At 48.6% G+C, this 13,567-nt stretch overlaps 1 protein-coding gene across 5 annotated transcripts in view; it reads left to right on the plus strand.

The window, feature by feature from the left end:
* LOC137355620 (putative adhesion G protein-coupled receptor E4P) overlaps positions 1-13,567 on the plus strand; it is a 153,954-nt gene that overhangs the window by 65,755 nt on the left and 74,632 nt on the right. For all 5 annotated transcript variants that reach the window (XM_068020968.1, XM_068020967.1, XM_068020969.1 and 2 more), the window contains 6 exons: positions 37-207; positions 1,761-1,952; positions 4,059-4,279; positions 5,672-5,738; positions 6,985-7,076; positions 9,280-9,448. In XM_068020968.1, the coding sequence (XP_067877069.1) occupies positions 37-207; positions 1,761-1,952; positions 4,059-4,279; positions 5,672-5,738; positions 6,985-7,076; positions 9,280-9,448 (912 nt within the window). The remainder of the gene's footprint in view (positions 1-36; positions 208-1,760; positions 1,953-4,058; positions 4,280-5,671; positions 5,739-6,984; positions 7,077-9,279; positions 9,449-13,567) is intronic.

Below are 13,567 nucleotides of genomic sequence, written 5' to 3' on the forward strand. Positions count from 1 at the left end.
GTGATCCTCACTTCTGTGTTGGCTCCTGTTTTGCAGGTTGATGATGTTGAAGACTACACCGTCTGTGTGCACCTGCACGGGACAGACAGCAAGAATGTCTGGTCTACGAGTGGCTGTAGTAAAATGTCATCCAATCGCACTCACACTGTGTGTAACTGCAAGCACCTCAGCAGCTTTGCAGTGCTGGTTGCACTGTACAAGGTGGAGGTAGGAGTTTGTGTGATTTGGAGATGGCCTGTACAAAGCATGACTGGGCCTTTGTTTGGTGATGGCAGCTCCCTGACCTTCACTGTTTCAATCCATGTATTTAACTAGTGTGGGTGGAGATTAACAAAACAGGATCAACGTCAATGTAAATGGAAAGGAACATGTAGAGAGGTTATGTTCTGTCTAAAGTACTCAAGGTTTAATTTGTTCCTGAGATGTGAGATTCCTGGGTAAAGCAGCTGCTATTGCCTGACTTTAGTTGCCCTGATAAGCTGGTTCTGGTCCTTTCTCCATGATCTGCAGCAGTCCTCCAAGAGATGCTGCCCCCAGAATAGTGTTATTTAGGGACTTTGATCCATTGGTGGTGGATGAATGGTTGATACATGTCCATGTATGGTGTCTGACTTGGGTGGTGCTGCCAGATCATTATAGCTCTTGCTCGTCTTGTGGACAGAGGTCACGGGAGAGTGAGAAGCCGTTGATGTAGTCTTGGTGAGTCGCTGCAGTTCATCCTGGAGTTCACTCACATTGCAGATATTGATCATCCGAAGTCTGCATTTTGTTTTTATTCATTCATGGGATGTGGGCATCGCTGGCCAGGCCAGCATTTATTGCCCATCCCTAATTGCCCATTGAGAACGTGGTGGTGAGCTGCCTTCGTGAACCGCTGACATTAGGTTAATCTGTTACTTTAAGAACATCTGTCCCAATTTCCAGATGCTGAGAGGCTATGACAATTAGGGGCAAACATCACAATTTCCAATGAACGCAACCCTCCCCAACAATATCAATTTGAGGCTTTTGCTTTTGAGTCACCATGGGATGTTTTACCACATTAAAGGTGCTATACAAATGCAAGTTGTTGTGGGGGCTACTTACTTGCTATCTGTCCTTTTGAATCACTTGCCTTTCCAACACAGAACCCAGAAACCCAGAAACCCTGGGTCCCTGCAACACAAAAATTTACCAAGGATGCATTTCCAGAATTGTAAATTGCAGTGGCATGCAAAGAAGGTCATTGCCAGATTCTTGGTAAATTTTTGACCTTATAAAACAACTGTGTACTGCCCTCCACTGGAACAGCTGAGTATTCTCCCGACTGGACCAGTTGTACTCTGCTTCCTCCTGTACCATCTGACTCCTGCTGCTCCTCATGTTCTACTAGCTGGCTATCGCACTCTACTGGACAAGCTGGGTTATGTTGCATATTATGCCAGCTATCTGCTGCTCCCTACTGGACCACCTGGGTACTCTATCAGTCGCACCTTAGCATCAGAGTGGGTGCTTCGGCATCCGGACCAAAGGCTGGTCTAGAGTTGTAGCTCCCAGTGAAAAAGAACAGGATGACCTAGGATGTAGGCAGCGATCAGAGTGATGGCCATCTGTTTGAATGCTGTCCACCCTTTGAACACCCATAACCCCTTTTAGTGCTCGCGTTTAACTAGTTAGTGCTAGAGTTTGACTAATTAACCCATTAGCATCACTGCCACAGTGCTAGTTACAGCAGTGACCCCTTCCCGGCTAAGGAATGATCATTTTTCTCCACTTTGTAGGGCCCTGCTCTAACCACCATTACATATATTGGGATTATTATCTCACTGGCATGTCTCCTCATTGCGATCATCACGTTCATTATGTGCCGAGCGATTCAAAGCACACGGACCACCATCCACACCCACCTCTGCCTGTGTCTGTTCGTGGCCGAGCTGCTCTTCCTCATTGGGATATCTGCAACTGGAAACAGGGTAAGCACGTGAGCAATGCACCTCATGGCGAGTGTCGGAGTCCGCACGGTGTCACGGTCATCTCCAAAGCAAGCTGGGAAATTATCTAGGAACATAGGAGTAGGAGGAGACCATTTACCCCCTCAAGCCTGCTCCGCTGTACTATTGGTTGACCTGTACTTGAACTACATTTTCCTGCCTTTGCTCCCTACCCCTTGATCCCCTTACCCAATAAAAATCTATTGATCTCAATCTTGAAAGCTCCAGTTAACACCCACAATCCACGGCCCTTCAGGGAAGAGAATTACGGTTTTGTGATTCTCTTTGTTGTGAGGAAGTGTTTCATGCTGTCACTCCTAAATGGACTAGCTCTAATTTTAAGATCGTGTCCCCTCATTCAAGATTCTCCCATTAGAGAAAATAATTTCTCTGTATCTACTCGATCAAATTCCTTCAACATATTAAACATCTCAATCTGATCACCCCTCAATCTTCTATACTTAAGGGAATACAAGCCCAGTTTATGCAACCTGTCCTTATAGTTTAACCCTGTATCTTTCTGGTGAACCTGTGCCACACCCCTCCCCTCCACTCCCCACTGCCCCCCCACCCCCCGCCCCCCACTGAGGCCAGTATATCCTTCATGATCTGTGATGCCAAGAACTGAAAGCAGATGTGGTTCTATATGACTGAAGCATCACTCCCTTTGAAATCCAACACTCAGGAGATAAAGGCCAACATTTCTTTTTGCCTTTTTGATTGCTTTTGTTCATGAGCTTTCAGTGATTTGTGTGCTTGGACCCCAATATCCCTTCGTGGCTGTCCAGTTGCTAGTTCCTCGCCATTCAGAAAATACTCCAATTTGCCTTCAATGGATCCAAAGTGAATGACCGCACACTTGCCTGCGCTGAACTCTATCTGCCAATATTTTGCCCACTCACTTTATCTGTCTATGTCCCATTGCAACTTCCTGCTCCTATCTGCATAACTCACTGTCCCTCTACAGAGCTTTATGAATCCGGAGCAGGACATGAGATACAATGTGCAGTTGAGACAGATGACAGGAAATCTTCAGGACTGCAACCAAGTAGCCGCTAGCCATGCATAACCCTTGGCCTGCAGGCCAGGTCTCCTGCTATCCACACTTGCCAGCTGGCTATATCCCAGGAGGAAAACTGTGGGCTGGCAAGCTTAATAACTCCATCCCGAGAGCCTGTTTTACCACAGCACAATCCAGTCCTGTCCAATACCAGATGCCACGTACAGTAAAGGCCATCTCAGTGGGGTCTGGATCCTTACCTGGTACATCCCATCCCACCCCTGATTGGAGAGAAGTTGGCCAAGACTTAGAATCCAACCTTGGCCATTCCAGTCTCCTGTGGCTCACTGGCTGGTGCATTCCCCACCATGCCACAAGGTGGAGCCAGGCATGTACTTTTCTGATAGATTGTGACGGTCGAACCCACAACATGAGAAACACTGGGGGGAGATTTGTTTTTTTTTTTGCCCGGTGCACTCTGCTGCTTATTCTCCCATTTGGGAGTGAGGGGTTGGCTCATCATTTTGAGGCCCTGGCTCCATTGAAATTCAGCAGCAGAGGTGCAAGCCGCCAAAAAAAGAGGCAGCTCGCCAGATTCGGCAAAGTAAACGGACAGGAGCTGCCGCCAGGAGAGTACCTCGTGGGGGTGGGGGAGGCTCCCGAGTGCGGAGAGTGGGCGCCCCGGGGCAGGAGCACTCCTGTCCCTCTGGGGCCACAGTAAGTAAAGAAGTAAATCGACACTTACCTCTGCTGGGCCTCTTTGATTCTATCACCCATGGAACTGACGCCGCCTTTGACTAGTTCCTGCCCAAAGTGGCAATCGGGCTTCTATTCACGTCCGAGGACCCTGATTTCCATATTAAAAAGGTACCTGTCACCTGAAACAGGCAGGCGCTTTGGACACCTGGCGGTAGGCCCCCCCTTTCAAAATGGCGCCAGATGCATCACTATCAGTAATGGCTAACTCTACCAGCTCCATTTTGAGGCCTCTAACGCCAGATGAAGGCAACTCAAAATGGAAGCCAACGCACGGGACAATTTAACAAGGCGGTTGCTTAATTGACGCTGAAAGGACTCTTTTTCCCTAGGCCGTGTGTGGAGTCATCGCTGGAATCCTTCACTACCTTTTTCTGGCGTGCTTTATGTGGATGCTTCTGGAAGGCGTCCAGCTTTACCTGATGGTGGTGAAGGTCTTCCTGACTCAGACTCTCCGAGGGAAATACACCTACCCAGTGGCCTATGGCATCCCAGCTATAATCTTGTTTATGTCTGCAGCAATAAACCCGAAGGGATATGGCACCAGAGAACAGTGAGTAAACCTGCCACTGATTTTCCATTTTGTGATCTCTTTCTGTTCTTCCTTGCCCTGGAGGTTCCAACTCTGCTGGGTACCTGGCATCCTTTACATTTGAACCTGAGCAATGTGCCTTCTGACAGAAAGTGCAGCTGAGGTCCCCCAACATACACCATCCTCCAGCCAAGGGCATACTGGATCAGAGATCAGAGAAGCGCTAATAGATATTTTTAAAATTAGGAATGGTTTTGATCGAGGGGAGGAGACTAACCTCTCTTGCTAGGAGTGAGGAAAAGGATTAAGAACTATTTAATTACACCAAGGGTTGTTGGATCATGGAATAAAAGAAAGATTTGCATTTACATAGTGCCTTTCGTGACCTTAGGGTGTCTCAAAGTGTTTTACTTCACTTTTGAAGTGTAGTCACTTGTTGGAATGTAGGAAGCGCGGCAGGCAATTTATGCACAGCCAGATCCCACACACAGCGACGTGATAACCTCCAAGATATTCTGTTTTTGTTGATTGAGGGATAAATATTGGCCAGGACACCGGGGAGAACTCCCCTACTCATCCTCAAAGTAATGCCATGAGATCTTTTACATCCACTCCAGAGGCCGATTGCCACCTTACCTGAAGGACAGCACCTCCGACAGTGCAGCACTCCGTCAGAACTGCACTGGGTGTGTCAGCCTGGATTTTGCACTTGTGTTGCTGGAGTGAGACTTAAACCCACAACCTTCTGACTCAGAGCATCAATAAAGACTTTAGACAGATGTTCCATTTCCCCCTTAGCCCATTCGTGTTTGCAGTAGAAATCCTGGAGTTACAAAAATGAATGTTCACAACCGCAGTGGGGGCCTTTTGCTGGGAGAGAGTTCAGCTCAGTAACCTCACTTTCTGTGACTGCCAATTGTAGTAGGGACCTAGATAGAGTTGCCAACTCTAGTTGGACATTTTCCTGGAGGTTTCATCATGACCTCCCGCGATTGGTCAATCAGCATGTCCATCCTCACGTTGCCCCGCCTTCCCATGCCAATTGGACAGAAAGCCAACTCTCCATTACCCGATTGGAAAACACTTAGCTGTCAACTCAAGCTGCCTTTTTCTTATCTCCAGTATTTTTAGAACTGGTTTAGTAAAAGTGTCCAAAGAAAAGGAGAAAAAATCTACACTGTTTTCCTTTTTAGTGACTCCTTTGATTTTTCTCCCAGGATGTTACTCCCAGCAGTGTTCTAGAGATTAATCTTTAATTCCCGCAAACTCCAGGCCAATCCTAGAGGGGTATAATGAGAGCTGTTAGGGGCTCAGGGACTGGTCGGAACAGAGTGAGGGAAAAAAGGCGCAATGTGAAGTGTTGTCTGTTTTGCTGTCTTCTTCAAATAATGGAGGTTCTCTTGTTACTCATAGTTGCTGGCTGACCATTAAGAAAGGGTTTCTATGGAGTTTTGTGGGCCCTATGTGTGTTATCTGTCTGGTAAGTGATGTTTTCAAGGAGCTAAACCCATCTGTACTGTGATAGCTGTGGGCAAGGACAAGGTTGCCAGTTTGTGACACCTTCAGCAACAACATCTTGCATTTATGTAGCGCCTTTAATGTAGGGCACTTTGCAGGAACATTACCAGACCATTGACGCTGAGCTAAAGGAAGGAAATATTAGGACAGGTGACCAAATACTTGGTCAAAGAGGTAGGCTTTAAGGAGGAGAGAGAGATAGAGAGGCTGAGAGGTTTAGAGAGGGAATTCCGGGGGCCGAGGCAGTTGAAGGCAAGGTCGCCAATGGTAGGGAGATGGAAATCGGAGGATTGGGAGGAGTGCAGAGATCCTGGCGGGTTGTCAGGTTGTAGGATATTCCAGAGATAAGGAGGGGGTGAGGAGGAATTTGAACACAAGGATGAGAATTCCAAAATTCAGGCATTGCTGAACCAGGAGCGGGTCAGCAACTAGGGTGATGGAGGAACAGGACTTGGTTGCAAGTTAGGTACGGGTGGGAGAGTTTTGGATCAGCTCAAGTTTAGAGAGGGCTGGGGCGGGGGGGACGGCTAGGGAGATCAATGGAATAGTTGAGTCTGCAGGTAATAAAGGCATTGATGAGGATCACAGCAGTCGATGAGCTGAGGCAGGGGCAGCACTTGGAAGATAGCTGGAATGCTAAGAATGATTTGGTGAGTTTATTCAGTGAAGCCCTACCTTTGACAATTGGTCTGAGCTGCTCTACACCATGGTGACAGCCCCAGCATCCATGGCAATAGGCTAATATTAGGCAGGGTTCCCTCTACCAGTCACTAACTCAGTAAAACCTATTGGATAGCACACGGTGAGTGAGGACTGGATTAAGCTTGGCTCTAATGCTGCCACCATAGACAAATCTCCTGCTGGTGCTCTCCGTGTAGGTTTCTATATGAATCGCGACAATTGGGATGGGGAATTGGTCGACAACAGGGACCTGTGGATCTGCATCACGAGTCGACGGGGGTGGGAGGGGGGTGAAACCCCACCTCCCTAAGGACTGGATTGCAAGGAAATGCTGCTGATCCCTTCCTTTCCCATAATTTTGGACCCTCCCTGCTACTTGGAGCATTGACATTCCAGTCTGTTCCCCTCCGAGCACTTTACTGTGGAGAAGAGAGACTCATTCACATGCTAACTCACTCACACACACACACACGCGATTCTAGATAAAGATAACTCATCTCTAACATCTCCTCTTCAATACTTTACAGGTAAACTTTGTTTTCCTCATTTTGACGATATGGAAACTCGCCCAGAAATTTTACAGCATCAATCCAGATCTACCGAACTTACTAAAAATCAGGTATATCAGATTTACGCAACACCATCACATCATTAATTTGAACAACAGATGTCCTTGAGGCATCTGCACCGTGGAGTTTCGATAATATACTGTTACGACCAGATGAGAAAGATGTCTAAGGGTCTTTTACTGTCTTCACCTGGTCTTATTGTAACAGAGTTTAATTTTAAACACATTGTGTTTTGAGTTCCCCCTTTGTGAATCCTTGTTCACAGCTTTCCAATTATAAGGCAAAGAAATGAGCACAAACGGGCCTTCTTAGGTTTAAAGAAGAAAAGTGATATTTATTAAACCTTAAACTTAAACTCTAATATGGTTAATGCCTATGGATATATGATGCGCCCACGCTAGCATGCACACGCGATATACACATGCAAATAGAGACAGAAAAGAGCAGAAGAAAAATAAAATAGAGAGGTTTGAGGCAGTCTCTAAAGAGGGTTTCTTGTTACTGTTTCTGTGGTTCCATGATTGTAGACGGCTCTTACTTTTCGTTGGGGCCCAGTATTCTTCTTAAACCTTGTTTACTGTCGAAGACTTTTCTGTCTTGGGGTTCATATGTCTTCAATGGTTTCCGAAGCTGGTGAGAGTGAGATGAGAGCAGACAGGAGAGAGGTGTTCTCAGTCTAGGATTCTGATCAGCCTTCTGATTTCAAATTCCCTGTTGGAAGCTCAAATTCAAAAAACTCCAAGTCATTCAGTCATGTGACCAAACTGGCCCAACCACATCTGTTTGTGTATTGAGCCATCTTGGTAGTTAACCTGGAATGCTTCAACGTCTACCACACCACACACACACACCACACACACACACACACACACCACACACACACACACACACACCACACCACACACACACACCCCACACACACACACCCCACACACACACACCCCACACACACACACACACACACACACACACACTCACACACACTACCCGTCCAATTCCCCACCCTCTCACATACGTTGTTTTCCATCCAACTCCACACCTTCTCTCACAAACTGTACCCCATCCAACCCCCCACCCTCTCTCACATACACTGTACCTGTCCAACTCCCCACCCCCCACACACACACTGTACCCCATCCAACTCCACACCCTCTCACACACACACTGTACCCCATCCAATTCCCCACCCTCTTACACACACACTGTACCCCATCCAACTCCCCACCCACTCACACACACACTGTACCCCATCCAACTCCCCACCCTCTCACACACACACTGTACCCCATCCAACTCCCCACCCCCCACACACACACTGTACCCCATCCAACTCCACACCCTCTCACACACACACTGTACCCCATCCAACTCCCCACCCTCTCACACACACACTGTACCCCATTAAACCCCCCACCCTCTCACACACACACACTGTACCCCATCCAACTCCCCACCCACTCACACACACACTGTACCCCATCCAACTCCCCACCCTCTCACACACACACTGTACCCCATCCAACTCCCCACCCTCTCTCACATACACTGTACCTGTCCAACTCCCCACCCCCCACACACACACTGTACCCCATCCAACTCCACACCCTCTCACACACACACTGTACCCCATCCAACTCCCCACCCTCTCACACACACACTGTACCCCATCCAACTCCCCACCCTCTCTCACATACACTGTACCTGTCCAACTCCCCACCCCCCACACACACACTGTACCCCATCCAACTCCACACCCTCTCACACACACACTGTACCCCATCCAACTCCCCACCCTCTCACACACACACTGTACCCCTTCCAACTCCACACCCTCTCTCACATACACTGTACCTGTCCAACTCCCCACCCTCTCACACACACACTGTACCCCATCCAACTCCACACCCTCTCACACACACACTGTACCCCATCCAACTCCCCACCCTCTCACACACATACTGTACCCCATCCAACTCCCCACTTCTACCATCTCAAATTAAGCTTCTTCCATGAAAGGTGGAATGATTCATTTTCCCCATCAAAGGCCTTTCTGGCCCTTTCTTGTCCCCTACCCAAAACATAACTCCCAGGTTCGATTTCCTTCCCTATACTTGACTCTCTCTGTTTGCATTATCTCTTCAGGGTTCAGTCTCCCTCACCAACAACCTGCATGGAATGGGAGATGCTGATGTTGATATCTGTCAGCCATCACTTGATTCACGTTTGATTCCATTTTCTATTTCCTGCGTACAGAATGTTCATCATTACTGCACTTGCTCAGTTGGTTCTACTGGGTTGCATGTGGATTTTCGGAGTTTTGCATTTCCAGGCTCGCACCATCGCTCTGGCTTACATATTCACGATCACCAACAGCTTCCAGGGAACATTCATTTTCATCCTGCATTGTCTTGCAAACAAGCAGGTAAGCAACATTGGTATAATGCTCGATATATATTAAATAGAGCTGTAACAGGGAAAGAGTCCTTGTGTGCAACAGGACTGAGTGTCCCAGCACTGACTGTGTGTGCATAACAGGACTGAGTGTCCCAGCACTGACTGCGTGTGTTTAACAGGACTGAGTGTCCCAGCACTGACTGTGTGTGCATAACAGGACTGAGTGTCCCAGCACTGACTGCGTGTGTTTAACAGGACTGAGTGTCCCAGCACTGACTGTGTGTGCATAACAGGACTGAGTGTCCCAGCACTGACTGCGTGTGTTTAACAGGACTGAGTGTCCCAGCACTGACTGTGTGTGCATAACAGGACTGAGTGTCCCAGCACTGACTGTGTGTGCATAACAGGACTGAGTGTCCCAGCACTGACTGCGTGTGTTTAACAGGACTGACTGTCCCAGCACTGACTGCGTGTGTTTAACAGGACTGAGTATCCCAGCACTGACTGTGTGTGTATAACAGGACTGAGTGTCCCAGCACTGACTGTGTGTGTATAACAGGACTGAGTGTCCCAGCACTGACTGTGTGTGTATACCAGGACTGAGTGTCCCAGCACTGACAGTGGGTGAATAACAGGACTGAGTGTCCCAGCACTGACTGTGTGTGTTTAACCGGACTGAGTGTCCCAGCACTGACAGTGGGTGTGTGTATAACAGGACTGAGTGTCCCAGCACTGGCTGTGTGTGTTTAACAGGACTGAGTGTCCCAGCACTGACAGTGTGTGTAACAGGACTGAATGTCCCAGCACTGACTGTGTGTGTAACAGGACTGAATGTCCCAGCACTGACTGTGTGTGTATAACAGGACTGAGGGTCCCAGCACTGACTGTGTGTGTATAACAGGACTGAGGGTCCCAGCACTGACTGTGTGTGTATAACAGGACTGAGGGTCCCAGCACTGACTGTGTGTGTCTAACAGGACTGAGGGTCCCAGCACTGACTGTGTGTGTCTAACAGGACTGAGTGTCCCAGCACTGACTGTGTGTGTATAACAGGACTGAGGGTCCCAGCACTGACTGTGTGTGTCTAACAGGACTGTGTGTCCCACCACTGACTGTGTGTGTATAACAGGACTGAGTGTCGCAGTACTGAATGTGTGTGTATAACAGGACTGAGTGTTCCAGCACTGACTGTGTGTGTATAACAGGACTGAGTGTCCCAGCACTGATTCTGTGTGTAACAGGACTGAGTATCCCAGCAGTGACTGCGTGTGCATAACAGGACAGAGGGTTGCAGCACTGACTGTGTGTGTGTATAACAGGACTGTGTGTCCCACCACTGACTGTGTGTGTATAACAGGACTGAGTGTCCCAGCACTGACTGTGTGTGTATAACAGGACTGAGTGTCCCAGCACTGACTGTGTGTGTATACCAGGACTGAGTGTCCCAGCACTGACAGTGGGTGAATAACAGGACTGAGTGTCCCAGCACTGACTGTGTGTGTTTAACCGGACTGAGTGTCCCAGCACTGACAGTGGGTGTGTGTATAACAGGACTGAGTGTCCCAGCACTGGCTGTGTGTGTTTAACAGGACTGAGTGTCCCAGCACTGACAGTGTGTGTAACAGGACTGAATGTCCCAGCACTGACTGTGTGTGTAACAGGACTGAATGTCCCAGCACTGACTGTGTGTGTATAACAGGACTGAGGGTCCCAGCACTGACTGTGTGTGTATAACAGGACTGTGTGTCCCACCACTGACTGTGTGTGTATAACAGGACTGAGTGTCGCAGTACTGAATGTGTGTGTATAACAGGACTGAGTGTTCCAGCACTGACTGTGTGTGTATAACAGGACTGAGTGTCCCAGCACTGATTCTGTGTGTAACAGGACTGAGTATCCCAGCAGTGACTGCGTGTGCATAACAGGACAGAGGGTTGCAGCACTGACTGTGTGTGTGTATAACAGGACTGTGTGTCCCACCACTGACTGTGTGTGTATAACAGGACTGAGTGTCCCAGCACTGACTGTGTGTGTGTATAACAGGACTGTGTGTCCCACCACTGACTGTGTGTGTATAACAGGACTGAGTGTCCCAGCACTGACTGTGTGTATGAATAACAGGACTGAGGGTCCCAGCACTGACTGCATATGTATTACAGGACTGAGTGTTCCAGTACTGACAGTGGGTGAATAACAGGACTGAGTGTCCCAGCACTGATTGTGTGTGTAACAGGACTGAGTGTCCCAGCACTGACTGTGTGTGTTTAACAGGACTGAATGTCCCAGCACTGACTGTGTGTGTTTAACAGGACTCAGTGTCCCAGCACTGAATGTGTGTGTTCAACAGGACTGAATGTCCCAACACTGACTGTGTGTGTATAACAGGACTGAGGGTCCCAGCACTGACTGTGTGTGTATAACAGGACTGAGGGTCCCAGCACTGACTGTGTGTGTCTAACAGGACTGAGTGTCCCAGCACTGACTGTGTGTGTATAACAGGACTGAGGGTCCCAGCACTGACTGTGTGTGTATAACAGGACAGAGTGTCCCAGCACTGATTCTGTGTGTATAACAGATTTGAGTGTCCCAGCACTGACTCTGTGTGTATAACAGGACTGAGTGTCCCAGCACTGACTCTGTGTGTATAACAGGACTGTGTGTCCCAGCACTGACTCTGTGTGTGTATAACAGGACTGAGTGTCCCAGCACTGACTGTGTGTGTATAACAGGACTGAGTGTCCCAGCACTGAGCTTGTGTATAACAGGACTGTGTGTCCCAGCACTGACTGTGTGTGTATAACAGGACTGAGTGTCCCAGCACTGACTCTGTGTGTATAACAGGACTGTGTGTCCCAGCACTGACTCTGTGTGTGTATAACAGGACTGAGTGTCCCAGCACTGACTGTGTGTGTATAACAGGACTGAGTGTCCCAGCACTGAGCTTGTGTATAACAGGACTGTGTGTCCCAGCACTGACTGTGTGTGTATAACAGGACTGAGTGTCCCAGCACTGTCTGTGTGTGCATAACAGGTCTGAGGTTCCCAGCACTGAATATGTGTGTTTCACAGGTCTGAGTGTCCCAGCACTAACTGAGTGTGTATAACAGGACTGAGTGTCCCAGCACTGACTGTGTGTGTATAACAGGACTGAGTGTCCCAGCACTGACTGTGTGTGTATAACAGGTTTGAGTGTCCCAGCACTGACTCTGTGTGCATAACAGGACTGAGTGTCCCAGCACTGACTCTGTGTGTATAACAGGACTGAGTGTCCCAGCACTGACTCTGTGTGCATAACAGGACTGAGTGTCCCAGCCCTGACTGTGTGTGTATAACAGGACTGAGCGTCCCAGCACTGACTGTATGTGTATTACAGGACTGTGTGTCCCAGCCCTGACTGTGTGTGTATAACAGACTGAGTGTCCCAGCACTGACTGTGTGTGTATAACAGGTTTGAGTGTCCCAGCACTGACTCTGTGTGTTTATAACAGGACTGAGTGTCCCAGCACTGACTGTGTGTGTATAACAGGACTGAGTGTCCCAGCCCTGACTGTGTGTGTATAACAGGACTGAGCGTCCCAGCACTGACTGTATGTGTATTACCGGACTGTGTGACCCAGCACTGACTCTGTGTGTATATCAGGACTGAGTGTCCCAGCACTGACTCTGTGTGTATAACAGGACTGTGTGTCCCAGCACTGACTCTGTGTGTATAACAGGACTGAGTGTCCCAGCACTGACTCTGTGTGCATAACAGGACTGTGTGTCCCAGCACTGACTGTGTGTGTGTATAACAGGACTGAGTGTCCCAGCACTGACTCTGTGTGTATAACAGGACTGAGTGTCCCAGCACTGACTGTGTGTGCATAACAGGACTGAGTGTCCCAGCACTGACTGTGTGTGCATAACAGGACTGAGTGTCCCAGCACTGACTGCGTGTGTTTAACAGGACTGACTGTCCCAGCACTGACTGCGTGTGTTTAACAGGACTGAGTATCCCAGCACTGACTGTGTGTGTATAACAGGACTGAGTGTCCCAGCACTGACTGTGTGTGTATAACAGGACTGAGTGTCCCAGCACTGACTGTGTGTGTATACCAGGACTGAGTGTCCCAGCACTGACAGTGGGTGAATAACAGGACTGAGTGTC

Source organism: Heterodontus francisci, chromosome 43 (genome assembly GCF_036365525.1).
Source record: "Heterodontus francisci isolate sHetFra1 chromosome 43, sHetFra1.hap1, whole genome shotgun sequence".
NCBI lineage: Eukaryota > Metazoa > Chordata > Chondrichthyes > Heterodontiformes > Heterodontidae > Heterodontus > Heterodontus francisci.